Source organism: Austrofundulus limnaeus, unplaced genomic scaffold (genome assembly GCF_001266775.1).
Source record: "Austrofundulus limnaeus strain Quisiro unplaced genomic scaffold, Austrofundulus_limnaeus-1.0 Scaffold40, whole genome shotgun sequence".
NCBI lineage: Eukaryota > Metazoa > Chordata > Actinopteri > Cyprinodontiformes > Rivulidae > Austrofundulus > Austrofundulus limnaeus.
The window spans coordinates 631,991-648,228 of NW_013952442.1; the positions used below are offsets into that span (position 1 = coordinate 631,991).

Below are 16,238 nucleotides of genomic sequence, written 5' to 3' on the forward strand. Positions count from 1 at the left end.
ATATATATACTGTATATATTATATGATTTTTTTAGAGGATGGGTGTTTCTAGAAATGAAGTCCAACCTTTTTTGATGAATTACGTCATCCTTAGGGATGGTAAAAACAGGGTAGGCTCTTTGAAATCCAAAAGTACATTTCCTCAATGTAGACATTTTTTAAAAGTAGTTAGAATTACAAGCTCAACAGATGTGCATTTCCACCGGTTGTTTGCTAATTGTCGCTGCTGTTACTCTGGTGGAGCTGTGTGGGGGAGTTGCAGGGGAGGGGTATTCTGTAGGACAGTGCCTCTGCTGCATACTGGGTTCTATGGGAGGAGCTTTGGGTGCTTTGCACCAACAAGCATTTTGGCAGCTCCACATGGGTATCATAGGAGAGTTAAAAATAAATGCATGAATGAGTCAAAGCAACACACTGGGTATGTTTTTGATTAGGGAACAACATTATAACATGAAACTGTATAAAGCTCAAAAAGTTGATTTTGCATTATACCCCGCTTCCCCACCCCAACTTTAAAAAGTAACTGCACAAAAACTAAAGCAAAAAAACTGACTTTTTAGTCTGTTTATATGTTTGCCATCAGGATTACATAAAAATTACAAGGTTTTGCCTCATAAATTTTAGTACTGATCTGAATTATTTTCCTTTAAACTGCTGAGTACATCCAGCTGGCATCGAGCCTAACGGTTGTTTCTAACTGCTCATCTCTTTAAGGAATATGTTCAGCTGAAACAGATCATCTATAAATTTGCAAACCTCTTGTACGCCTTCATTTAAGAAAAAAAACTTTTTGGATACAAAGAAGTAACGGAAATGCCTGTTATATAAATTAAGAGTGATGTAGCAGGAACTGCTAATTTCCTCCTTGTTGATTTTTTTAATGAACTGTAACAGTTGAGTTTATAATACAGTAGTAAACACATAAAAGTTAGTCCCCATCTGTAACATATTTGAAGCTTAAAAGGGAGAATGGCACATCCTGTGAATTGTAAAAGAACTTTCCTGCAAAACCGGATTTTTTTTATTTACCAAAAAGCCACAATAAAACCCAAAAGTAACTGTTTGTGCAAACATCAACACGTATTGAGTAATAAAACACAGCATGAAAAGGATGACTATTTCTAGGTGTGACAGCATGAAATCAAAGTTTTATTTGTCAAAATGAGTGATCTGTTCACCATCTGGTGCTGCTACAAGTTAGACCAAAGTTGTTCTCTTTAATTATTTATTAATTCATTTCAATAACAAAACAGCTTGGAAGTATTATAAACCTATTTTATTAGCGGCTATAATTCTTCAGTGATGTAGCTTTCCGATGTTTCTACTGATTGTACACAAACTTTTATAAAAACATAGAACAGAAAAAAAATTGAAAAGCAGCCAACAGTTGTGAAGGGCAACAAAAAAATAAACAAAACAAAACTTATTAAAAACAGAAAGAGAAAAGAACAGACAACAGCACCAAAGACCAAGACTTTGCGTGACAAAGTTATAGTTGATCACTGGCATAACTGTCAGAGCTCCACATTCTCACTGATGTGTTTCATATCCTCTTATCCACTAAAACATGTGGACAGCACTGTTTTCAAAGTAATGATGTAATCGTCTTCTAACATGATTAGGTTCAAGATGTGGACCTCCAGCTTGTTTCAGACATCTCAGCTCCAGACTTTAAACCCAGGTCAGTAGTCACAGAACCAGACCAGGGGCCTCATGTATACACGGTGCGTACGTGTAAAAAAGGTGGCAATGCACCAGGTTCTATGCCCACATTGTGATGTATAAAAACCAACGTTGCGTGAAAGTCTGCGTGTATTTACACACACTTTTTACCTGCGGTGAGAATGTGCGGCAGCCACGCAAAGTTTTTCAGTCGACAGTTTTAACCCACAAAGTCATGAATCTGACCTGAATGCACAGAAATATGACTCTGTTCTATTTTCTGGATGTAAGGAGCGACTGAACACGGTGTTAGATTTTTTTTGTTTGATTTTTATTGTTTAAACTGAACGATCATGAAACTGAACCTTGGGACTGAAAATCATTTAACCTCAGACAAGAAAATAGATCAGTCTAAAAATGATCGAAGAACCTCAGTCCAGCCTGTAAACTGTAAAGTTTTTATATTGTTGTCACGTAGTTGGAAACACACGCAGAGCGCATGGCCTGCGGAGCGCACACATAGCTGAGAGAAATAAAATGTGTGAATTGTCTAAGAAACATTTTTAATTTTCACTGAGAAAAAAATGTTGTCAACTCAGCATATTAATTCAGAACAGCTCAGCTGTGATGATTCCTCTGCTCCACAAGATGCAATAGATTGCTGCGTAAAGTTGTGCGTATGGACCAATGTCAGCTGTTCCCAGTCCCACACCGCGGCAGGAACTCGCAGCGCTGCGACTCGTTCCTTCACTTCAACTATTTAATAAATATTTTTCTAAGTTCTACCAAACATCAGTTCCTCTGTGTTTACAGTCATTTATTAAAGACGTGTAAAGGTGGAAATGTCTGTCAGCTTCATGCGCCGCTGAAAATAACAGCACACGGGCGTACACGCCAACACTCACACACACCTTTGAATGTGGCAAACTCATTTTTACACCCCACCACTTATTCAGACAATTTTTTCACTCATTCTCCATTTAATTTATATTTTCCTATATCTGAAAATCATTTCTGATCCCACAGAGAGGACAATCTGAGGAGAATCTGACACGCTGGACACATTTACACCTATTTTACATATTTAAATGGAGGCGTGTCAGGGGAGGTACTGAATCTCACGTGCGCTCAGTTCCATCTTCATTGGGTTATATAAAGGAAAGGTGCGCAGGAACCTGCGTGCGCATGGTTTTATACATCTGAATTTTTTGGTGCGGCGCACTTTTCCAAATTTGTCCGTACTGTACGTCAACTTTTAGTGTGAAAGCTGCGCAATCCTTTATGCATGAGGCCCCTGGTCCCAGTCAAACACCTGGATCTGCTTCCATCTGTCACTCTTTTCTTCCATCTCTCTCTCTCACAGTGAAAACTGTGTATTCATGACCAATTAGAATCTGATCAGTGTAGCGCCACTGTCCACAACCAGAAATAAACAAAACATGCAACCCATAGCCAGAATGCGTGGTGGTGGTGAGCCAATGGCAAGGGGGTTTGAAATTTGAGTAGTGTGTGGTATGTGTGTGTGTTGCGCATTGCATGTGGATCTCTTTTGTACTACGGGGAGGAGGGGTGGAGATAAACAGGCTGCTGCTTTTAACAAGAATGTGTTCATTTTAAGGGAGAGGGGGAGGCTCCGGGAGCATTTTTCATCATTTAAAAAACACCAAGGAGGGAGAGTGAGAGAGGTGCAGCGGAGAGAGACAGCCTCTTAGAGCTGTGAGGCAGAAGTGATGGATTCAGCCCGCAGAAAAGTGACAGTCTTCTCCTAACGGGCCACAGGCAGTCCACCACCTGGCCCTGGACTCAAACACTTTACTGGGAAATTACCTCCATCATCAAACTAAAAGAAAAGGTACCACTTGTCTCCTCTAAGGGTTCAAACTTTTTTTTTCTGAGGATTTTTGGAGCAACTTTTAATGTTTGCCAGAAAAGATCTGGGAGGTTGGGCTACTGTTGGGCAGATGACATTATTCTAGTAGCAAACACTAAAACCCTACTGCTTCTCCACTGGTGAACTGGACTGAGGGGACAGAAAGTGGATGGGCAGAGAGCAAAGAGAGAGAGAGAGGAAAACGTAAGGGTGAAACTTTCTCACTTGGGATGATTTTCTACCAAGAAAAACGTCAAACAACTCTAGGAGGAAGGCAGAACAACTAAAGGAGCCTCATCAGCACTGTGCAGTTATCTTGTAAGCATAAAGTGACTCTTTGTTGTAATATTTTTCTTACAACCTGGTTAATTTGGCTGAGAAAGCTCATAGTATATTGTGACAAAGGTTACTTGCAAGAAATAATTACCAACAGTTAATTTTGCAGTGGAAAAGATGATCTTTGTTACTGAATTTTAATAAATGAGCCAAGTTCCTGACATTAAGCCTGTGCACTTAGATGATAAAGTCAGTCTCTGGCTCTACACTCAAAAGCTGCTGAACTCCACACCAGGACGTTGAGTCATCTCAGATTCACCACTTGTCACGCAGCATCTGTTATCTGACTCAAACTTTGGTGCCAGAGGCTTAGTTTCCTTTACAATGAGTAAATGGACTGACTTTGATTATTACATTTGGAATCTAATTGAACCCACATGGTTGATTGTGATTAGATTTTCAGGATGGAGCATTTCTTTGGCAATTGATTTATTTTAGAAAATGCGTTTTAAAAACAAAGATCTGCAAAACAGCACAAGTAGTGGAAGTGAATAACATTTGTAAAATGCAGAATTTAACAAGGATCTTGAATGATCTATGCTTCTTTTCATTATCTTAACAAAAAGAAATAATTCCCATGTAATGGGAAAGAAAAAATAGTCTTACCATGGCAAGCAGACAGCAGCTTCAGGATGTTCCCTTGGAAGAAAAAACGACAGGGGAGCCGGCATCTGAATCCCCTCTTTGTTTCTGTTGCCAAAGTAGTGTTTGGATAAGGGGGCTTTGAGGTACAATGATGGTACTTATCGAAACAATTCCCCCAAGACCCTCTGCTTTCCTGTCATCGATCATGTACGAGATATAGAGAAAAGGCATCCAAACGTTCATCTTTGACACAAATAGCGAAAAGTGAGTTAATAACAAACTGAGCAAGCGGCTGAGGTTAATCATGTTTTGACTGTCCTGTGTTACTCACAAAGATTACACTGCGGAGCCAAGAATGAGATTCCTCTTGAGCTATAGTAATAGTGCAGATTACCATGGGCAAATTGACTTTGACTCTGATCCAACACATACTGGGTGTTGTATAGGATGGCTCGCAGCAGAGCTGGCACTAATTTGAATATGCAGCACAAAACTCTCCTCTTTTTCTGGCAGCCGACAAATAAGGTGCTGTGTAGTTGTGTTGTGATCTCCCATTGTGGATGCTGATGATGTGATTATGAAGCATTCACACAGAAAAAGTAGGACACTGGGAATGAATGGGGTCAGTAGACGTGTCATACAGTAGGTACGACGGGGACGAAGAGGGTGGGGGGTCCTCTGTGCAGAGGGCCTGTCTGCCATTGCCACTGATTCTCCATGTGAGTATGGCAGGTCTCTCTAATGAGGTGACGAAGAATGCGAAGAATGCCATGCTCGGGCAGAAATGAGAGGGGCTGGGGCAAGAGATATGAGCCAGTCTGTGCAAGAGCAGTCGGTCCACCTTTCTAATTAATATGTGCGAAGCATGACCAAAACGGCTCGAGCACAGCAAGGAGTCGAGTAAACGTGGACTTCTCACCTGAAGACAGTTTAACCGAAACATGTTTGTGTGAAGCCAACTTTAGGAACTTCTTAGTGGACCAGTGAGTCACAATGTACTGTGGACCACTTGGCTGTCTTTTTGACACTTCAACACCTGTTAATCACTGCAGTTCCTGGGCAGCAGATTGTGTGAGCAAACCAATTCTTAGTTCCTGGTAACAGATAAGAAGGAGGTGAAGGTCTTCTGTTGTTCCCTACGGCAAACTTCACTTAATAACAGGTTGCTTCTGCTGGGACAGATGGCACTCTCGTGGTACTTGGGATACAGAGCCAGCAAGTGCTGTTTTTGAAGAATCCAAGAACCAAAAAAAAGTTTTAAAAATACAGCAGAGATACACTGCAAACACTCGTAAACACATATTTCATCACAAGCTGCTAACAGTTTCCCCTCGGCTTTGAAGAGTAACAAAGCCTAGAGCAGGAGATTCCAGGCTAACAATGTCTAAAGTGGCACTCTACAGCAGAGGGGGGGAAAAAAAAGTTTCAAAGAGACAGGATCAGGATCCCAGGGGAGAAACCACAAGAGCCACAAGCTAAATCCACTCATCAACACATTACAAAGAGCAGGCTCAGAACTGCTCTAATTATCTCAGTGTGTGCCTATTTGTACTCTATTATTAGTGATTTCTTCCGCAAATCATCGACAATGCAATTCTGTTCATGAAAACTACACTTATAACTGTGGCAGTATAATCTTTGTGTCAAGCGTTTGCAGAGGTGACATCACAGGATGCAAGCTCCATTTAAGACTTATGTCATACTTTATATGATGTAGCAGCTAAAGATAGCGTCATTCTAAATTGGAAGCAGATGTATCTGTACTAAGTTTTTATTTGTTTATAGTTGTTACATCTAAGTTGAGAGGTGTTAGGTACTGTTTTGATAATATCTTATAAAGCAATCAGCTCAAGATAGAGATTTTATTTTTTTACAAAATTCACAAGACTCTCTCATTTCCAAGTGTTCTGCGGTAAGAGAAAGTTTTTACATGGACAGTTGCAGACAGATAGAATAAGAAAGGTTGATTGTGCCAAGGGTCATGCTCTTGAAAAGCGCTGCATTTCTGCTCTCCAGTTCTCTAATCTAATGTGCTGGCTGTGTGCCCAGATTACAATGAAACATTTTTTCCCCTTCATTTCATTAGTGAAAATTATATTCTGTATGATTTTTTTCATAAAGACAAAAAATATGGGAAGTATACACACCTAAGGCTAATATTCTTATGTTGTAATTATGAGCTTTATATATAAATCCTTATATAGATAGTCTCTTTTTGACTCTGGCTGTATGTTACACAGGAAAGCAATGCACTCCAACATGCAAAACATAATAACTTTTTAATTATCTTAAATAGAGACCAGAGACTATATTATCTACTTCTAATAACACTGCATCTTTGATAATGTTATGCCATTTTTGTTATAAAAATAATATTTAACTATTTGAGGTGAAACAGCTCTTTTAATTATCTTGTAATCTTCCAGAAAGTTCTTAGAATCTGTTTTCCTTGTAATTATGGCTTTTAACGCAACAGATTTGAACTAAATCAGTATGTCACCCAATTTAAAGCTACCAACAAGCAACAAACATTACTTTCCTCTTTTGAAGGTGGCCATGGACAGGACTGATGCAACACAATCAATAGCAGTGCCTTGAATAGTATCACCTGGTGGTGTCTCAGTTTTTCCACTAGCAAATCAGTCCAGGCCTGTGTTAAAAAAAGGAGTGTTTGTGTAAAGGACAGGCCATGGCAGCTGCCCAAAGAAAACCAGAGCCAGGACAGCAAACTAAGCTCAACACTCTCCTGACAACTGATTAAAGAGATGAGCACATTGTTGGACAGATTGATTCAGTTTCTTGGCTTTTTATGAGCAGATTACTTTTGATAGTAAAAACTGGATTTACACATGCAAGGCTCAAAGCAAAACATCATCAGCAAATCAAACTTTATGTCAGTAAAAAATGAGAACAGTGTAGCCACCATAAAAATTCTGATTTGTACATTTTATACATCACAGATGAGTTTAATGTATTTTCTGACAAGGGAAGTCAAAACAGCAACTGTTTTGCTCAGCAGGGGCCAAGTAAGGCCTTTTCCTCTCAGATCTTTGACAGTTGCAACCTGACAAGGTTTGGATTTTACATTCAGTGCTTCCATGTTTTTACTGTTCATTCCAGTTAATAGAGAACAAAATAAATGCATACAGACATATAAACTTATGTTTTTAATAAATGCATTACTTCAGTCAAAATAAATGTTCTGCTTTACCCTGAAGTTTGCAAATATAACGTGAAGGAAACAGAATAAATGATACCCATTAGGGTCCTGCAGTCAAATGGTAATAGTATGTCCAGTGTATGTACAAATAGCAACAGTTTTTGTTTAATCATAGTTATTAAACCAGTCTTCAAAAACTGTCCCAATGCATCTAAATAGACCAGGCAGAAAATCTTTTAAAAAAAAATGAACAGGTTATCTGGACAGGACATGTTCTTCTTTGTCAAAAATGTTTTGCCTCTTCTCCAAGAGATTTCTTCAGTTTGAGGAGTTGCAGTTTTACCATTTTCTACAAAGAAGAACCTGTCCAGAGGACTCACTCAATTGTTTTAAGGTCACCAAAAACTGTTTAAAAATAAAGCAAAAAAAAAATTACAACTGCATTTGCATGTGTGTAGGAGGAAAATACGTGAAGTGCAACTTGTGTAACATTTACAAAAATGTTACACCGTATTTTCACACTTATATTATGTGTTGAGGATGATACTCAGCTATAACAATACACAATTATTAACCGAACGTCTGTAAAACTGACTTAATTAAAGTTGTTTTTCTTTTTCGTAACTGAAATTTAACTGTGGTGACCATCTCTTATTGGGTGGACCAAAAAATTCTACCAGTTGTGGTCACCATTAACCAGGAACCATTCAAGAATTTCTGTCTCAAGTGCATGAGATATTTTCCTAACTTTGAAAGAAAAAAAAGACACACACAAAAGGTAAAGCTTGCCAACTTTTCAGCTGCAGGCAACAATTTTGCAGGAAAAATCTAGCAAAACGAGAACTTATCACTATGTGTTTATTATCATCACAACCTTTCACAATCGAGCAGCAGCCCCAGGATCCTTCTCCTCTTTCACATCAGCGAAAGAGGAGGATGCTGTGAAAGCTCAAACTACCCTCTACTCCACTAAAACCAAAACAAAGTTGGGCCGTCTCTTACAACAGAAAAGAAGTGCAATCAAAGCAGTGGGTCATGAAAGAACAAGCATAAGCAGCTCTGACTGGTTATTGAGAGCCTATGACCCACAAAGATGACAGTGAAAGTCTAACACCAGCTGCTTTCCCTTTGTGTTTACATGCACCTTTGGATGTTTTGCTCAGAACTAATCAGGCAATGATTTTGTGGCCTTATTAGTTTTCTTTAAGCTAACATTTGTTTTATTTAAATCACTTTTTTTCTTAGAATAGTATACATAAACTAAGAAATGTAGGTAAAACATCTATTAGAAGCATAAAACTGTATAAGTGCATGTTAAGAAAAGACAAGTAATTCTAAATAGACAATAAGTCATTAATTTGGGTACAATTTGAGGATAGTTTAGAGGTATTAGAAACTAAATACCACCCCATTCTTAATGCTCATAAAATTTCTGCCTAACCTTTACAAAGTTGACCTCTATGAAACTATAATGTAATCATAAACTGCATTTTTTATGTAAATTCTCTTCAGGCTTTGGTGAATTGGACACAAACTCATGGATCCCCCTCCAATAGTCCTGCTGGGGGTCCTTCTCGTTTATGGACTAGCCTGTGGTGTCCAGCTGACGCAAGGGAGTCTGCCAGGCAGTAACCATGGCAAAGACAAGACCCAAGAATTTGGAAGCAGTGAGGATGATCTTGAAGGAGAGTTTCTCTACGCTGGAAGAAGCAAACGGGCGCCAGCTGAACAGCCGCAGGACAAGTGCTCCTACACATTTATTGTGCCTCAACAAAAAGTTACCGGAGCCATCTGTGTAAACTCCAAGGAGCCAGAGGCTATGCTGGAGAACCGGGTCCACAAACAAGAGTTAGATTTGCTAAATGTGGAGCTACAAAAACAAAAGAGGCAGATTGAGACTCTACAGCAATTGGTTGAGGTGGACGGAGGAATTGTCAATGAGGTCAAGCTTCTGAGGAAGGAGAGCAGAAATATGAACTCAAGAGTGACTCAACTCTACATGCAACTTCTCCATGAGATTATCCGAAAAAGAGACAATGCCCTAGAGTTAGCACAGATGGAGAACAGGATCTTGAACCAAACTTCTGAGATGCAGCAGCTCACCAGTCGATACAAAGATCTTGAGCACAAATATCTTCACTTAGCATCTTTGGCCACAAATCAGTCGACTCTTATTGCCATGCTGGAGGAGCAGTGCCAGACTCGACCCCCTCAACGTTATGTTCCAGTTGCCCAGCCTCGGCCTCAGTCCCCTCCACCATCACCACCTCTAATGAAGCCCTACCAGCCACCGGTCCTTCCACGCAGCAGCAACCCAATCAGCAATGAGATCCAAAGCGATCAAAAGTCTCTTGTTCAACCGATGCCCTCTGGTACTCACAGCCCATCCACCACAGATGAGCCCAAAGGTGAGTCAACAAATATCAATATGGAACATTTGATTTTAATGGCTTCTGAAAAAAAGGGCACCAGTTTCCATCCTGAGCAGTCACAAACAAGAGATTGTCTGGGCAACCACATCCATATACACAAGCCTATCCATTCTTACATTTAGACTAATTTAAATATGTTCCACACATTCCAAAGGGCTAAAGCCAACAGAACAAAAAAGTTGTTGTCTCTGGCCTTTTTCAGATGGATATCATCTAATGACCATAGTTTAACTCACAAAAAAGTCAAAGAATATTTTACAGCAAGGAGGTACATGTGTGCCTAAAATGACTACTTTGCTGGCCTTGTGCCAGACGGTCTTTTAAACATAGATTAGCAGATCTGAAAATAGATGTGAGAGGGTTTTACATGGACTATTAACTTTTCTTTTCATTCGAAACTACCCTTGGGTGGAAAATGGTGGAGAACAAAAAACAAAACAAAAAAAAGGAACACCATTTCCATGACGGGGGAGCTTTTTTCCATTGACACTTTGTACTAACGCCTATCATGAGAATAGCAGCCTTTGAATTGATTGCTTTTTAAAAAAGCAAGTAATTTCTTGTCCATTGCCATAAAACGAACACTCTGAAAAATCTGTAAACACAAAAGAGAGCTGCATACATGCAGTAAAATAGTACTGTACAAAAGACATGAAAGAAAGAGGTAGAAAACAGAAAATACAGCAAGTGAAAGGGGAGGTGGGGTACGTACAAACAGAAAGAGATACCAGGAATCAGTGATGTCATTTGTTCCAGTTGCACCAAGCAAGAATCAGTCATATGTTCCAGTGAAGAAGCAGAGTTTATCAGGCATAACAGAGCAGGCCAGGGCAGGGCAACTCTCTGGCTTCTCTCTGCTAAACAGAGACATTCCTAAGAGTGAATGGATGACTGAGCATTGGCCAAAAAAGACATCATCTACAGCAAATTTTATATAATTAAGACATTCTTTAAAGCATGTGTAGGTATAATAAGTGGGTGTTTGTTTGCTATTTATATGCCTTCTCATTGTTTTATCCCTTGCAAAACCTTTAGTGAACCCCCTCAGCCACCTCATTGTATGCCTCTCCTATTACATTTACCCTCTTTTGCCCTCACTGTCTTTAAACACGTCGTCTTGTATGCCAGTTGGCAAACCAAACAAGTGTGGATTTTTGAAAACTCAAAACACTTTCAAAACAAATTGTTGCCACAGAGCTAGTTGCCCTCTTTCCAAATCGGCCGTGTCAATTTAGCATAAAAGTCTAATTGGTTTAGGCAAGCAGGTTTCAGTGACTTTAACCATTAATCTAATGGTGATTCTACAAAACATCTACCGCAGTAATACATTTGCTGAAAAATATGCAGCATTAAAACTCCATTTAGGCTGTGAAATACATTATATCCCTCACAATCTGTTGTAATTTTTTGGTTATGCTTAGTAGACATTTTGGCAATTTAAAAGAGTATAAAAAGCTGATTTTATTATTCTTAGTTAGTTTTGTGCCAAAAAATATGATGAAAATAAAACCCTAATGGGAATACCCAGAAAAAATGTGTCTGAATAAAACAATCTTAGATGATGGAAACATGCAGGCTACTTTTTCATCATTCAGTAGTTCAGGATTCCCTTCGCCCTCTTGCCAGTGTTTCTTTTGGCTGTGCAGCCCAGTAGCCGTTTCTCTTGTGAGAAAAGCAGTCAAAATATATTTGAAAGTTAGAGAACTTTTATTTAAAAAGTGGAGGTTTTCTAGCCTGGCCCTTGCCTTCCTATGCAGTTCCGCTCAATTCTAGTTTCCCTTCACTGCTCCGTCTGGGACTTCTCCCATAGAGAAGGATTTCGCTGGCAGGTTTTTAGCCGGGCCACATCGATTTTCTGCACGGTTTCAGCTTGTAGTTTATTTTTTCTGGGCCAATCAGCAAACAGAAGGTGGAGTTTCGAACAACGTCGACTTTCTGCGCAGTGTCTGCTAGTTAGTTCAGCATACAGCAGTGGAGGAAGTGAATGAAGCCAGTCCGTGTTGATAAGGCTTCCAAATTAAATTAAATTTGTCTGATAAAGCAGCAGCTCTCATTTACTGTCGTTTCGTTCGGCTCGGTACTTCTCTCCTCTCAGTAGGGTTGTTTACAGCACACGTGATTTCCGGTTAGCTTCTTAGCTTAGCCTCCTTCACAGCGACAACACACACATGCTTCAGCAGAGGCCACACCTCCTGCAAGAATCACTTCTCTATGCAGTGAGTCCAGACCCTCGTACGAAGCAAAGTGAAGGACGGGGTCTGGTTTTTACCAGGGCTTTTCTATGTCAGAGTACAAAATTTGTTTGGTCATTTTTTTCACATTTTCTATTTTATAGTCATTGAGAATAGCTGCAGTTGACCAAGTTTTCGTATAAATCTGTCTTGTCAGGCCCATTTAAGGATTGTCTGCAGGCTCTGGAAGACGGCCACACGGGAAGTGGCATGTACCTGGTGAAGCCAGAGAATGCCAACCGCCTCATGCAGGTGTGGTGTGACCAGAGACATGATCCAGGTGGATGGACGGTTATCCAGAGGAGGGTGGACGGATCTGTCAACTTTTTCAGGAACTGGGAGACATACAAGGTGCAACACCTTCACACCATTTCAAACACTTTGTATGAAGAGGAAGGGGTGGCTCATTTTAGATGTTTTGACGCCAACCAGATGTGAACAACTAATAAATAAATTACTGTTAAGCTTTTAAATCTGCCAAAGTACTGTTATGTGGTGCCTGCCTCAGTCACAACTTTGTGACTGAATGATTCCAGCAAAATGTCTTGTGAAATGACCTAAGTGTAAAATACAAGCATGGGAATAAAAGTGGGCACAAAAATGTCACATTAACTGACTGAACAGTTTTGCTGTGCCATGGAAATCTAATTTTCCTAATAATATGTTAGAATATATGTGTTAAAAGACAGTTTTATCCATGTCAACCTTATTCCCTTATCTATTCAATGGAAAACCCTTCCCACAGGCAGAGGGAGTTTCTTAGAAAACATTCACTTGATTCCCAACAATTCAAAAGGGCCTTAATTAAATCTCTGAACAGCAACAGAGATGCCAAGACTTTTGTAAAAAACAAACAAACAAAAAAATAACCTTTAAACCACACAAATTTCAAAACTACAGTTGTACATTCACCGAAATGAATGCTTCCATAATTCAAGACACCACAGACTAACTTATACAGCATGAAGTCCAAGTGTATTTAACAGCACTCAGTGTTGAGTTTCTCGCTCAATATAGTACATCCTGCTGTGTTTTCAATAATAAAATAACAGGGGAAACCTGGGTATATGATGCAAGCTATAAACTTGACTTGTACGGTCCATTTCAAATAATGTTCCATAACAATAAACAAAGAAGACAAAACACAAAACTAGCCCCAGGACATGAGCAACGACCCTAAATCATCCTGTAGGTCATCCAAATTAACTTCAAATAGTTTCTCAGAACATTCAGAGAGGATTTCCTAATCTTTCTGATAATGTTTTTTTTTTCTTTTACTGCATTTCACAGCAAGGATTTGGCAACATCGATGGTGAGTACTGGCTTGGTCTGGAAAACATCTACTGGCTGACAAACCAGGGAACGTACAAGCTGCTGATCACGCTGGAGGACTGGAGTGGCCGGAAAGTGTTTGCAGAGTACGCCAGCTTCAGAGTGGAGCCTGAAGCCGATTACTACAGACTGAGAGTGGGCCGCTATCATGGCAATGCTGGTGACTCCCTCACCTGGCATAACGGCAAACAGTTCACAACACTGGACAGAGACCGTGATGCATACACAGGTAAAACAAGTGACATCTCAGAAAATCCGGCGTTTACTGTGTTTATGTCTGACTGCTGTTTTTTATAAATATATTTTATTAGGAAACTGTGCTCACTATCAGAAGGGAGGCTGGTGGTACAACTCATGTGCCCATTCCAACCTGAATGGAGTTTGGTACAGAGGAGGACACTACCGCAGCCGCTACCAAGATGGAATCTACTGGGCAGAGTTCAGGGGAGGAGCCTATTCACTCAAGAAAGTAGTCATGATGATCCGTCCTAATGCTAACACCTTCCACTAATTCTCAAAGGAACATATTTTATACTGCATTTCTCACTTTTTTTATGCAGTGGTACTAAACAAAGTCAAAGAGCAAAGAGATGCTCAAAGTGCAATCTTGAAACATCAGGGTGATATGAGTCTTACAAATAATTAAAGTTGTGCATCATTATTCTGTTGCCTGATCGTTTTACCATTTTTCCATAAAGAATACTTATACCTCGGGAGGTATTTATAATGCAACTCAGCAAACAGAAAGTTAAGGTATGCTCTTGTTTTCATCTGAGTGACTGAACAGCTCTACATTAGGATCCCATCAGTATTTCTATATAGTAGGTCAAAAACAAGGTGGTTGACACAGGAAATGCATCCAGTGACTAACTTTTACTTTCATGCTAAAAACATTTCTTTAGGTTTACTTTTCAGGAACAGTAAAGACAGTTGACTTGTCTTGAGTTTTCTGGTCCATAATGTCATTTACATTAAAATGCACAAATAAAATGGTGTTTTTTAACTAAACCAAAAAGAACAAAACAAATTGAAAATTTTAGTTACTTTTTGATTTATTGAAGATTTTTTTAAATGGATTTGACATGTTTTCAGATGGTACATTCTATTTGAATAAAAAGGTTTTGAAATTTTGAATTGCTTTTGCAGGTATTCTTTAAGTTGCTTGTATAAATGAAGCACTGTATTTACTGCATAAATTAATGGGTTTGTTGATGCCTGTAGCTCCAACACAACATATTTGTACATAAGATACTGTATTTGTAAAATAATGATTTTTAAGGTTATACCAACATTATGTTGCAATAAAATATGTACAGCTTTTTTTCCCTTTCATTTCTTGTGCCCTCATATTCTTGGAATATTGATTAATGTGCACTGTACTTTAAAAATAAATTAATTAAAACAAATTAAGAGAAATCAGAAAATAGATTATACATTAGAACCCAGGACTACAGAATGATTACGCTCACTGTTCTGCTAACTGTTGTAACAACAGGTTAACTCAGTTCAATGTGTTTAAAGGTTTCCTTACAGATGTGTAGGTGTGGCTAGAAGAGTTCAGAAAAACTTCTCTTGTTGCTGCAGCAGCAAAGTGAAACTGAATCATAATTAAGTTGTACGAACCAATGCATCAACATCCAGCCCTTCTAGAGAAATGACTCTAAAACCTTTTGTAAACGTACACAGATTGTGACCAGGTCATAAAACCTACCAAGCACAGACATGATTGGTAGCGTCAGACATGGTATCTTCTTCTGCAGCATTGTTATATTATTATGCAATCTAAGGGAACAGTACCCGTGTAATGATGCATTCCTGGGTGTATTGTAGTCATGGAAATATTTCGCCGACAGACAGAGCTTGGCGAGGGATGCAGGAGTGTGTCTCTAAGACTTGGAAAATGAAGGAGACAAGAAAAAAAAAGCATATGACAAGTCCTGAGTGCAGCAGCAATTATAGATTTTCCAAATTTGCTGTGATCCAGACATTCTCTAATAAGTCATGTGTAGGTCATGGAGAACATAGAGGGGTTGTAATCTTAGGTGAAGGGAGCTTTAAGTTCACAAACTGACAAGATACCCTGGACAGATCATTTCAACTATCATGGTCACAGAGACAAATAAGACAGACAATCACTCAGGCACTTACTCATACAGGAAGTGAATGTCCATTAGCAAGAAAGGCAATCAGAGTACCTGAAGGAAACCCACAAATGCACAGGGAGAATATGTGACCTTCTTGCTGTAAGAAAAAAATGTATATATATGCATGCATAATAGTGTTACACTATAATAAATATTTGTGGTAAATATTTATGAACTCTAGAGAATTAAATGATTATATGTGAAGAAATTTTAACTAAAATGAAGTATTTTTTAATTGTTATATAAAATTTATTTCTAAGGACCTTTTTCTTACTAAAAATTTGAAGTTTTTTGTTTAAAAAACTTTAGATTTACAAGCACAAAAGTACTTAAGGTTATGTTGAACTAAAACAGTTTGGCTGTATTTTTGTTGAACTATGTCAATATTCATCATGATGGATGGATGGATGGATGGATGGATGGATGGATGGATGGATGGATGGATGGATGGATGGATGGATGGATGGATGGATGGATGGATGGATG

The 16,238-nt window shown here is 39.0% G+C and overlaps 1 protein-coding gene across 2 annotated transcripts; it reads left to right on the plus strand.

The window, feature by feature from the left end:
* The first annotated feature begins 3,280 nt into the window (after positions 1-3,280).
* On the plus strand, positions 3,281-14,929 carry angptl2b (angiopoietin-like 2b). 2 transcript variants are annotated; one of them, XM_014007172.1, is made up of 5 exons: positions 3,281-3,850; positions 9,126-10,021; positions 12,434-12,627; positions 13,567-13,837; positions 13,920-14,929. In XM_014007172.1, the coding sequence occupies exons 2-5, from the start codon at positions 9,151-9,153 to the stop codon at positions 14,117-14,119; spliced, it is 1,536 nt and encodes a 511-aa protein (XP_013862626.1). In that variant the 5' UTR covers positions 3,281-3,850; positions 9,126-9,150; the 3' UTR covers positions 14,120-14,929. The 2 variants fall into 2 exon arrangements, with proteins under 2 accessions (XP_013862626.1, XP_013862627.1); XM_014007173.1 differs by having other exon boundaries at positions 3,281-3,514.
* Positions 14,930-16,238: the final 1,309 nt, after the last annotated feature.

Bases quoted from the DNA above. Each gene is read 5' to 3' on its own strand.
- angptl2b (XM_014007172.1), top strand. From the start codon at position 9,151: ATGGATCCCCCTCCAATAGTCCTGCTGGGGGTCCTTCTCGTTTATGGA. The intron at 10,022-12,433 runs GTGAGTCAACAA...CTGTCTTGTCAG, and splicing joins CACCACAGATGAGCCCAAAG to GCCCATTTAAGGATTGTCTG. The intron at 12,628-13,566 runs GTGCAACACCTT...TGCATTTCACAG, and splicing joins GGAACTGGGAGACATACAAG to CAAGGATTTGGCAACATCGA.